The 12,769-nt window shown below is 40.7% G+C and overlaps 1 protein-coding gene across 1 annotated transcript in view; it reads right to left on the minus strand.

Annotated features, from left to right (window-relative positions):
- The window catches only part of cdh2 (cadherin 2, type 1, N-cadherin (neuronal)), a 60,529-nt gene that overhangs the window by 16,026 nt on the left and 31,734 nt on the right, over positions 1-12,769 (minus strand). The window contains exons 3-5 of the mRNA XM_044367650.1: positions 6,438-6,658; positions 2,193-2,360; positions 821-976 (exon numbers count right to left, since the gene is read on the minus strand). Of these exons, the coding sequence (XP_044223585.1) occupies positions 821-976; positions 2,193-2,360; positions 6,438-6,658 (545 nt within the window). The remainder of the gene's footprint in view (positions 1-820; positions 977-2,192; positions 2,361-6,437; positions 6,659-12,769) is intronic.

Here is a 12,769-nt window from a genome sequence, read left to right on the forward strand (position 1 = left end):
CTGCCACAGAGTCGACAATACAAGCATTTCAGCTGCATTTTTATGGTTGTCTCTTGAAACAGATACGCTTTTTTCCCTGATTTTATTCAGTACTGTTGCCTACACTGGGTCAGTACAAGTTCAGTTCTGTTTTACAAAAACAGCTCTGATCTGCTGTGTTTTTTTTTCCTACAGACACATAACTGCAAGGTTGGTGCCTCAAACAGGTTTTCAATTCATGGATACATCTAAATTTTGATCCCACAGATTCATGCGCTAGAATAAATATAAAACAATACAGAATGTACTCAAAATTTACCTGTACATATGTACAATGTACATATACATACTATAGACCTAGTAGGTATTACCATGAAGTCTAGTTCCTATTAGGTATGGGATATGTTTAAGTCTATCATTTAGCTTTACGTGCAACCCTGATTGATGTCTACCAGTTTGTGTTAAAACACATGAAAAACTAGTATTAAGCAGTAAGCTCTATAATTCAAAGACTAATGAATAAAGTAACTCTAGAAAGAGCCAGAGGTTTCCTTAATGTATCTAACACACACACTCACTTCACTCAAAAACATCACGTTAAATCCTCTAAATTCTCAGACGGATAAGTCAGATTCCCTGGAGACCTTCATCACGCCCCAGTCTTTATTGAGTCTGAGAGGACTGCTTAAGCTACACATGACCACTGAGCACGTACCAATTGGCAGGAATGTACAGCAGCACCAGAGAAAACACTTTTCATTTCAGGCTGGAAAATCTTTCTTTCAAATCATAGGGAAATCATTAAAGAACTTTTATTTTTTAACTGTTATGTCTGACTTACATGGAAGTTGGAAATGTGCTCTCGGTCCAGGGGTGTGTTGACAGATAGCTCTCCAGAGATTGGGTCAATGATGAAGATGCCGGTGGGGGGCTGGTCAGCGCCGGGGCCTGTCACACTGTATCTTAGGGACCGGTTTTTGTCATGGTCCGATCGGATCTGTGGGTGTAAAGATTTGTTAATGATAGCTTCAGAACGGTACTAAATATAGTGTGAATGACACTGGATTTTTGAGGCTGATACTGATATCACAGTTACATTTTTTTTTAACATTTTTACATTAAAACATAAAATAAAGATTTTTAATAAGGATCTCTTATCGGCTGGCATATATGCTTATTTGGATATATGGATATGTTTATAGTCAAAAAAGTTTGTAAAGTCAATAGGGATGTCTTCAGATCACTTGTTCTTATCAACTGTCAAATCTGAAAGTTTTCAGGTTCTAATTATAAAAAGAGAAAAGCATATCCAACATTTTAGAAACTATGCCCAGCAAATCTTTGTTATTCAATTGTTTATTATAATTGCTAGTGACTTTCTGTAGATTGACTGACTAAGACTTATCATTTCAGTACCAATCACAGTGTTGTTTTTAAAATAGGTTGCTGTGTGAGTAAAAGAGTGCATATAAAAGAGTGTGTGTCTATGTAGTATTGAAGTTCTGTCTTGGATGTGCTGTCTATGCTGTTTGCCGTGTAATCTGAGACCCTCTGTGCCTACACCCAGGATCCATGCTGAGCAAGCAGAGTATTTCCTCATCCCGTTATCATCCACTAAAGCCCAGACACATCCCTTCTAATATGGTTGGATTAAATATAGTACATACAAATAACATGTACAAGACTTAACACTCGGTAAGGAAGTCAGCTTAATGTGCTGAAAAAGGATCTACTTCTTAACTGTCCAGAGTATTGTTTGTCCTCTGTCAGCCACCCACAATGAGCCCTGACCAGAGAATTGTTGCAAATGATTAGGGCCAAACGTGTCCTTCCGCCATGATAAAAGGTTTGTAATATCTCAACAGGTAACTGAGGAACAATTGCGCTGGTGAGCACTTCAGATTTCTCACTCCTTCTAAATAATGCCAGGTTACATTGGTACTGACTGTCCCCTGAAACAAAAGATAAATAATACAGCGGAAAAAAGAGCCCTGGCCTTTAGCAAAGCGCTGTAAATATGAAGCATTTTGTTGAAGGCACAAGTCTCATGTGTGTGACCCTCTGAGTAGGAGCCTGGGGCATTGGGAACCTAGAAGGTTGTCATATCAAGCAAAAGGCATTTTCTTTGAAGTTGAGAGAAGGCTTCGTTTGTGTGTGTGCGTGCGCATATGTGTGCATGCATTCATGCATGTGCTTTGGGTGTGCAATGTTACCCGGACAAGCTCTTGTGGGAATGGGCCTCGTGAGTTCTCTGGAACATTGATTGGGGGGATGACCCAGTCTCTCTTCATCCGTTTCAGTTGGCTGTCCATGTTTCGTGATGGAAACACTATTTCCTTCAAATCCTTCGACATGACTGGAGGGACATCAACTTCCTTGACCTGGAAAAAGGAAATTATTTAGTTAAAGAGCTGGGTGATCACATCTATGCAGTAAACATGAGTACATACGTTTTTAGCCATGCATGGCCATACGGATGGCAATGTTGGTCGGTCGTTGGGTCCAACCCTTTTGCACTGCATATATGTATATATACTGTATATATTGTACATACCTATATTTAACTATGGAGGGACTGCCATTAAATTAAATAGAGACATTCATGTTTCCCAGAGGATGAATCTTACTGACTTTGGTGTTCCCTGACCCTTTCCCCTTTACCTCAAGCACCTCCAAGAGGATGACAATTTGTGGTTTGGGGTGAAATGTCTCAACAAATATTGGATTACAACAGCCAGATTTCATTTTGGCCTGCCATCAAGTTACTCACAGAATTAACATTAATTAGCAACAGCTAATATGATTTGCAGCCAGTGACGTAATTTTACAATTCTGGAAAGATACAGCTTTGCAGGTCTGAAAAGGAGCACCTTAAAATATGTTGCATGAGACTAAACACACATTTTTCAGCTGTGCCACTTTTCTTCCATTTTACTGGCACAAAACCTTGGTGCAGCCTTTTAATAAATAAGGACAAACGCAATCAGGCTGTTTAGTGCCTAAAAAGGGGCTGCAAATCCCTTGTAAATATCCCCACTAGGCCGTACTCAGACCGACATTAGCCCTGCGTGAAAAAACACAGCCCTCTCATTCATTTGAATGGAGCCAGTCTGGCGGGCAGCACAGCAGGGGTGCTAACACTGAGGGCTTAGGCAAAAAACGCAGGGTCAACCTGCAAAAAAGTTGGCTGGCTCAACATGTGCCGTAACGTGACATCATACAGCAAGGCGTCGCTTTGGCCAATCACATACATGCAAGCCATACATGAATTACTTTGTAACATGAGCATCTTATTTCTACTGTTTACCTTGCAACAGTCATGACAAAAGATAAAATATTTGCCGCTGTGATAACTTTACAGAGTTGCAAAATCCAGTATGTGAGCATTACCAACAGTTGTCCAGTGTTCTGGCACCCGATAAGCCTTCAAACGGATTTATCCATTACTCATCCTGGACTTGTACCTTAAACAACACACCACCACCCACGCGGCACCCTGCCTTGTTTAAACACAGGGCTGAATGTCTAGTCTTGTTATTATGTTTATCCCATAGAAATAGAAATAGCCTTAATAGAAAAGCCTTAATCATGTAAACATTAAGCTATAATCAACAGCAGCACATGCTAATCCACTAACTGAAGTGACACCTTACTATCTAGTGGTATTGAAGGCTGACCAATGACCTTTCCCTTTTTGTGTAAAAAAGGAAACAGGCTGCCATTTTCTACAACACTTAATACACTCTTCCAAATACCTATTCTAAATGTGTGTTCAATCAAACAATCAATTATTTTATGACTTTCTTTGTAGCTTAAAATATGTACAGTACAACATGTGACGATATGCCTTGAAACACTTTGGTGTGGAAACGGCAACCGCACACCACCAGCTCTGGTTTGCTTTAAATGGCACACCTCTTCTTATGTGCTGATAAAATGCACCCACACAGACATACCAGCTTCCATAATGGATCTGCCATCCTCCCTCGGCTGTAATGAATGAGATTTGAAACAAAGGAGGATGGTACCTGCAAGCCAGACACTAAACACACAGATGGCTCAAATTGCCTATGCTGCTCCAGAGACTGAGGAGACTGAAGTAGTGCCAGAAAAAGTTAAAATAACCTTGAACAAAACAAGGTAGGAAGGAAAACAGAAAAACAATATGTAAAATCCTTCTATGTCAATGAATGATAGCTGGGATTTCAATGGAACTGTCAGGTCCCTTGAAGAATCTTCCCTACTGCTGCCTGTAATTATTTGAATGTTGTTTGGTCCTACAAACTACTAAAAAGTGCCCTATGCAAACACAGAAATTAATTACCACTTTGCCACCTTATAACGTGACTCATATCCCGCACTCCCCCTCCTCTAACATCTGGGGAGCTGTTGGAGAGCTTCCACTAATCATGTTTGAAATCCGATTATACTGCTTTCACACATTGGAAATGCAGAGAGGCAAGCGGACAGATAGCGAAGGAGCATGCTTCAGAAATATCTATTACCCTATTAAAATGGGCACGAGTGAGAGCAGTAATTATTTGCAACCTGTGTCTGGAATGATGAATGGCATGGTGGGTTTGTTCAGCCCAATACGCATCTATCTCTTGTGTGCTGGAGGTCTGCACCCGTCCACGGTTTCCGAACCCCTTCCATCTTCTGACTAGGAGACTACTTCCCGAGTCCAGGAGAGTGTTAGGTTGAGTGATGGCCTGAGTGTTTGTGAGTGTCTGGGAAGGATTTTGCTTATGTGTGTATTTGCCCTTTTAGAAAAAAATCCCTCTTTCAGATTCTGAAATGTTTTCTCTTCATGGACTGCTGTGGAGCTGAGGTTCTAATGAAGGTGGATACAGTGGGTGAGGACACTCTCATGTTAATGAGGATATTGTTTGGTTGTCATTGATTAAAATGTTTCCCCAAGGCTGTCGCATTCATGGCACTAATAAAAAAATGTAATCACTGATGTGATTAAGAGATGTGTGATGGCCGTTCATGACCTCATAAATGTGCAAGATACGGGAAAGTCAATCCCTGATTTCATTACGGACAAATCAGAGCAAACCCAACAGCTCTCAACAGATACAGATCAGAGTGTAGCTGCTGATGATACAGTTGATTATTTTTTATACGTGTACAGTATACAGGGGTCATAGTGAGATTATGACTCCTATTTAAAATGTAAAAAAAACAGCAGAAAGTCTATGTTTACCTGTGTGGGACAAGTATGCATTTGCCTTTGACCAACCAACAACAATAACTAATGGTATCATTAAAATCACATACCTGCAGGAGTCTCTATGGTAAATGAGTGTCAGTGGCTAACGACGGCATTTTGAAAAGCCATGAAATCATTACTGGCTACAAGTTTAATTTCGGCCCAGCAGACCCAACACCCGCAGCACTGACAGTAACTACACATAACTGTCAGCATTTAGTTTTAATCTGCACCTACATAAAGTACGATGCCTGCCTTTCCTGAGATTATCTGTGGTGCTGCACATTTAGAAATGTCCACTTACGGCCATTTGTTTAAGTATATTACAGGGATTAAAAAGAAAAGCACATTGGTCTTTGTAAAACAAACACGATTATTACATTTGGGGGTGCTCATTAAGACAACAGAAGGCTAATGATCAAAGATCTTGCAGCAATGATTATTAACATATGCACATATATGCTAAATTATAACCCTATAGAACGGGTCAGGATAGAGAGTAGGACACAGAGTTGAAAGTAGCATATGTGTGTCTATTTGTGCAGAGCGTCATTCCTGTAAGTTTAAGGCAACAGATATTATCTAATTGAGCAGGATCACATAATCCTCTGGCACTGAAGTTAAAACCTCTACAATAACACAGCCTTTAGAGCTTCCTTTCATTTCCTGGTTACAAGGCAGACGGATCGGGCATGTGCAGTTCTTTTTTGTGCACCTCCTCTGATCCTGGGCCAACGGCAATGTTGACATATGAGCACATGGTCATTCTAACTAATCGCAGATGACTGCACAACACGTCCAGCGGAACGGTTAAAACGACACTCTACAGCTCAGACAGATGCTTCCTGTCTTCCAAAACATTGAAAGAGTTGCGTCCCCTTTTGGATGATAAGGTAATAACCTCACAATCACGAGACACACAAGATATGCTCACTGAAATCAACTTTATGAGGAGCTATTTTGCATCTGCTCTTGCTACCCACTGACCATGTTCAGTATATGTTTGTGCTCCTAGTAAATTGACACATTAAATTTTAATTAGCAAGCATCCATCCAGTCTCTCGGAACACCTGCTACAATTTAGGGAACTAATCATCTGTGAATGTGCAATGTGCCTCTTAAGCTTAAGTTATTTGATGCAAGGGCAGAATTGATCATTCCACATTTCTACTGCAGGAACACTAGTCAGACAATCAACAAACAAGTCAGAAATGTTATAGAAAAGTTATTGAGGTTTATTCACCTGCTGGCTGGAGGGTGCAGAGGGTGTCACCTGGACTTGGGTCACCCATTGCTGCTGAGTGGTGTCGTCACTGGCCTTAATCAGCAACGGTGACACTTGGAGCCCAGAGAGCTGAAGACTCCTGGCAGCATAAACTACTCCGTCGGCCTCTATCCGGAAGTCAGATGGATTACTGCATTCAAAGCGCACCAGACCACCTCGGCCACAGTCGAAAAACCTCACTGTAAGAGACAAGAGACAGATGGATTTAAGTTAAAAATTAGCCCAACAGTGAAAAAGAAACCTAAAAAAAAAACAAAAAACTAAAGATAGAGACAAAGGAGGTGGAAGACAGACAGCCAGACAAACACACAGACAGACAGAAGGTCCACAAAGGTTTTCTGATTCTCTCTCTCGCTCATACATTATTCACTTCAAGCTGTGCCCCAAAGGTATTGCTCAAAACAGGTGCAGTGGAGGAGAGAGTTGGAAGGAGAGAAAACTAAAGAAAAAAGAGAAGAGTACCCCTTAAGGGCTATTAAAGAAAACCCCAAAAAACATTTCATTTAAAATCTGATGTGTAAATTAGTCTGTCTAAAGTTGAAGTATATGGGATTAAGAAAACAGAATAGGAACTAGAAAGTATGTATAAAAACGCTAAATTCTCCTAGACTGTGAGTCTTCTTTTATTTCCAGCTAAGGCCATCGCATGCTAGCTTTGTCCCCCATGACATACAGGGATGCCTTCCGTGGATGACTACCGATCCTCAGCTCCTCAAGAGACACAAGTGAGTGCATGTGATGTTTATTTCATCAGCATGTGCACACAGAAAACACAGAAACTCACGCACGCATAAAGACACTGCAGACAGGTGGCTCATGGGGGCTCGAGTCCCACAGGTGCCTCAGTGGCAGTGGTACAACGCCGGTTCATGTTACAAGTGAGTGACAGTATAACACAGCCTATGTACCTCCTACGAACACACACACACACACACCTAGGAGCTTCATTGTGTGATCTTTTTGTGTGTATGTTTCCCTGGCAGGCCCCCCTCATGTTTATAGCACACAAAAAGGCATAAAGGGAAAGATAAAAATTCCTCCCGGCCAGAGAGATCACAACGTTACCATATATCGTTTGTGTGGAGGCTCTGCTGGTGCTGCTTTGAATTATTAAAGCAGATGTGGAATTACTTAACAAAAGCCTTGAAGGAGGGTACCTAATCTTCCTTTGTGCTGCTACCTTGGGGACCCAGTGGTGTCTTCAGAGTATCTCATAGCCCATCTGATTCCTCTGGGTTTGAGGAGAGGATGCAGTAGATCAGCTTGGGGTCTAAAGGAAGTCATAAGTTTAACCTGCAGGCCTAATTTAATAGTATCACCCAAACACTTGCAATCAATTCTCCCAAAGTGCACCACACCATAACACTAATAAATCTTTCAGTAATAACAGGGGAGAACTTATTACTTTTTTGCTGCTTGTAACAGCAGACAAGGCAGATGTTTTTAGGTAGATGCCCTTGGTCTCCACACTGACAAAGATGTACCTGTTCAAGGTTCTCTCAGTGAGCAACAAAAGGCAGAATTCCAGAAAGCAATACTGCAGCGGAAAAGAGAGGGTAAATGTTCCTTTAAAAAAAAAAAACACTATTATTGAAAAGTGAATTTAGTGAAAGAAAAGTGAAAATACAAATACCTGAGCAGGCATCCTACACAAACTAAGATGTTTTGGATTGAGAGAAGTTGAATGCAAGTGAAAAAGAGAGAATCCAAAATGTGAGGTTGCCTACGTAAAGTTTAGAAAATGACATGCAGTGTAATCACAATGTATTCATCCTGATGAATGAAAATGCAATCTTGCTCTACTTTATCAAAACCCAAACAGGGGGAACAAATCATCTGCAAGGACCATATGCTGCATTCCATTCCACCCTGCTAAAAGATTTAAAAACTGACAAAACAAGAAATCTGCACTGCAAGCTGGAGTTTTTTTTTTTTTTAAAAAAAACCATAAGACTTGCCATTCATCTAAATTTTGCTCAACAGCACACAAGGTGAAAATGCATTGTAGGAGGGCCAGCAGTTCCAATAATGAAGATAGAAGATGACAAAGTCTTTCTTCTATACTGGAATTCACTTGATATTGACCATCTCTTTCCTGGCTGCTTTTGTGCAATTACCCTTGACCAATTAGTTTTTTTTCTGTTTGAACCTGGCAAAGCTGACATCAGATAGATGACCTTCTCTCTCTGAAGGTTTTTCCTTAAAGCCAGCCGCCTGTAAACTCAAAGCCTTCAGGCAATCACCAGCCAGCCCAAGTCAGCAAGATACTCAAACAGAGGTGGAATACAGAGTAAGGCTCTGTCAAAATAACTCACAATACAGCAGAAGACAGTCTGTAGATTTAAGAAGCTTCTCAAGTCAGTAAAATCTAACTCGCACTATTCTTAGTGAGATACTTGGATTAAGAATATTGTACAATGTTATTCAGAAAATGTAACCAGAGCTGAAACGATTAGTTGCTTAATCTTTTGAAAGAAAATGAATGCAACTATTTCGATAATGGATTAGTTGTTAAAGTCATTGTTCAAGCAAACATGCCAATCACTGATGGTTCCAGCTCCTCAAATATGAAGATTTGATTTTTGTAAATTAAATATTTTGGGGGTTTGGATTGTTGGTCAGACAAACCAAGCAATTTGAAGGCTTCAACTTTGTCTAAGAAATTTTGATGGATGTTTTTCACAGATTTCTGATGTTTTATTGACCAAACTTAACATTAAAATAGAAGATAACCCACACTCTAATTGGTAGCGCTAATTGGTAGCACTTGCTTGACTCACTTCTTTACTCACTAATTTAAACCATCCCTGAATGCGTTCAAGTGTCTCGCACTCTGCCAATTTTTGTTTTCACAGATATCCTCATCCTTCCCCTTGCGGCTGCAGCAAATGTGTTTTTTTTCTGTCATACTGGCACTTTTGACTATACATTTTTGTGAATGTGTTTAGCGGTTCACTTGACAGCAGTGTTCCCCCTGTGAGATTTTTTTAGCCCAAGCCTCTTGTTGAGCTGAGCTCTAGCTCTTTAACATTGTCTGAAATTTGGCCATCAGGACACCTCTGAGAGGCCCTTCAACAGTCAGCCCCCATTGCAATCACTGCACAAACTCCCAGCAGGCATGACCATTTCCAATGATAATGAATGGGAATGTCCCACATGTGTCTATTCATTTATCAGACACACTCTGGTGGCTTATAAAACCGCAGAAATGTGTAGTGTGTCCCCGCTTAAAACCCGGCTGCTGCAACTTATCTATATCTAGATGTATTGGCTCCCCAAGGTAAAGGGCTAAAAGAAATCTTGGCTGCCACGCCCTATCAGACATGTCGTCATGGGCACAACGATAAAGGCCTTTGGTTTGCACAGAAATGCCGATGCAGCAGGGGGACTGGGGGTTGGGGGTTAAAAAAAAGAGGGGGAGAGAGAGAGGGAGGGAGAAACAGGCCTGTCAGCAGAAAGGCCTGTCCAACTAATGCCCTGCACCGGGGCCCAAAATTACCTCCGACTCAATGATCCTATTCACAGTTTAGATGCCCCCCTCACTGACAAGCAACACAAAAACCCCGGCTAACCTCTCCGAAGTGCGAGAGTGCCTCTCTATTGTCTGCTCCATCACGTGATAACTCTGACTCAGACAGACACAAATAGTTAGAGAGAGATAGAGAGAGGCAGAGAGAGAGAGAGAGATACATTTAATTTGGAACATGGAATGCGGAGTCCGTGACTTCACGGAGGCAAAGAAAATGTTCCACAGTCTCAGCTTTTATGCCTGCCTGCCAAATACACTGGCTGCAAGTGAGCAGGCTGAAAGTCCCTCTAATGTGCTGTAAATGTGACAAGACTGAAACCTCTCATGTGAGATCATCCCAATATACCATCATTCATTTCTGGGAAGTGAGTTTACTGACAGTTGAGAAATACTCAGCATAGGTGTTTCATCTGTAGCTGCTGATAAATGCAGACCCAGGCAAATACCCCAGTGGCCTCTCCCTGGCAAACGGTACAACACCCCTGACAAAATGCATTATTCACAAATGAATGTGACCAGGTTTAGTAGAGTGGCCCGCACTGGCAATGAGACAATGCAATATGAAGCAGAGGCTCCCACTGAATGTGCTGCGTGAGACATCCATGCCAGCACCACTGTTTATAAGATCCTGTTAAGCCCCAGTGGAGCTCGCACTTTGGTACCTCAATTCAAACTGCTGTGATATGAAATTCTAATCCCATCCAAAATTGGGGAGAACATGTTAAATTAAGGTCAGCATTCTCTAACAACGTACAGACTTTGTGCCAAACCACAAAAATATCCTTCACAGCATATTCTTTAATTGCCCAATTATTGCAAAAACTGCTAAAAGCAAAATACACTAATGTTTTTTTTTTAAAATAAGATGGCTGCTTGCTATGCATAATTGCACATTCATATGTTATCCTTTTTAACTGTATTTTTTTTCTAATGCTATTTTTGAGAATGCATATTCTACAGCTTCAAGGCTGCTAAGTTAAAAAGAAACCAAAAAAACCCCATCATTGCACAACTTATTACATCATATTCTTCCCAATTATGGGTATTTGAATGTAGATCTGTCAAATGTGAAAACTACTGTTTGTGAGTAAATCTTCAAATGGAAAAGAACCGTTCTGTTGCTCTATGATTTTGCAGTAAAGATGCAGATCCATTTTTTGTACAAATATATAAACTATGCACATTTAAATGAGTAAAACTACAATAAATTGCGTCAAAGATCAAGCAAATAAATCTGTGAGAAAACATCATCGATCCTTCACAGCACTGGTAGAGGGTCAATTGTGGCAATCAAGGTGATGCTATGTTCTGCTACTTGACTGAATCAAAACATTTCCAAATATCTATTTATTCAAAAGGAGCTGAGATGCAGACATAAGACTTTCGGTACATTTCTGTTTTCAGAAAATAGTGTATTCTTCAGAGAAAGTAAACTGTTTGTAGCTGAAGCTTGGATCTGGGAATGATGATACTGCCTTTTGCCAGACTAAGCCCTTGAAGGCGTTTTACTAATGCACTGCACTTCAAACGCGCAAAGCATTCCATGCATTTATAGCTGGGCCTAAAATATGTAAGGGATTTGCATGAAAAAAACATGCAGTGTTTGTAGTCTGTTCAGTGTCTAGCAATTAAGAAAACTAAAGAGGAATTGCATCAGAGCATACCCACATTTAACAAGCAGCTGGCTCATTTTCCTAGCTTGATTGCGGTGACCATTCCCCCAGCACTTGGTTTGTGTAGTTTGTGCATATTGTTGGAGCTATTTTCCTTCATAAAACTGCTGCCTCAATTGGAGAATTATGAGGGGACACACAATAAGTCTATTGACACCACCTTCTCTTATCACAGACACCCACATTGGTATACACACTGACAAACGTAAGCTCAAAGTGTACCATGAACGTTTGAGTGGCCGTAAGAGCTTGCTTTTTCTCAAACATAGACGTTTTTTTTAAGCTGCCTTGATCTAGCAAACTAGCCCTTAGGAGAGGGAAACAATTTTCAATCATCTTTCACATTTATTTTCTTTTTACACTTGCATTTATATCACATTAGCACATGGTCATTTGTTCTCCTCGAGCACAGCAAGTCTGTTTAACAATTATTGTACTCACTAAGACAATTACAAGGTGAAAATACTCCCCACCAGACCAAGAGTCACCTCCATTTCCTTTTAAGTGCCAAAGCATCTCCCTGTATCTGTCGGGTACAAAGGCTGTGTTTTGTCTCGATACTGATTAGCCACAACGAAACTACCATTAGCCCTCTCCACTGGTAGTCTAATGCCTACACATCAACTGCATGCTTGGTAGATACCTGCTGTTCTGACTGTGCAAAAAAGGTAGCTGAAAGCAACCAGCCTCTGTGAGCTTCCTAAACTGACATTTAACGAGAGCCTCTTATTCCAGAGGCAAAACAGGTTTATCTGCAAAGAATAAATATGTGGTGGCAGTTGAGCTCTTTTGAATAAATAATATTTGGCCTTTGAAAATTAGCAATCTCTATGGGTTAGTAGTGAAGGAGAAGCACAGGGGGACATCACAATTATTCTCAGGCCTTTGTTGGGTAAATGAAATGATTCTGTGTTTTCCAGTACAATGACAGCCAAGCATTGTGTGGATTACTGTGTCACTGGAGACAAGAGCTGATAAGGCTAAGCTACATCCTTCTGCAGTTATCAGCGCATAGCTACTGGGATTTTGTTCTGTGAGTTATTGAGACGAGCGGCTTGATACAGAGGCTTTAGTGGGGTATTAAACTG

Source organism: Thunnus albacares, chromosome 12, assembly GCF_914725855.1.
Source record: "Thunnus albacares chromosome 12, fThuAlb1.1, whole genome shotgun sequence".
Classification (NCBI taxonomy): domain Eukaryota; kingdom Metazoa; phylum Chordata; class Actinopteri; order Scombriformes; family Scombridae; genus Thunnus; species Thunnus albacares.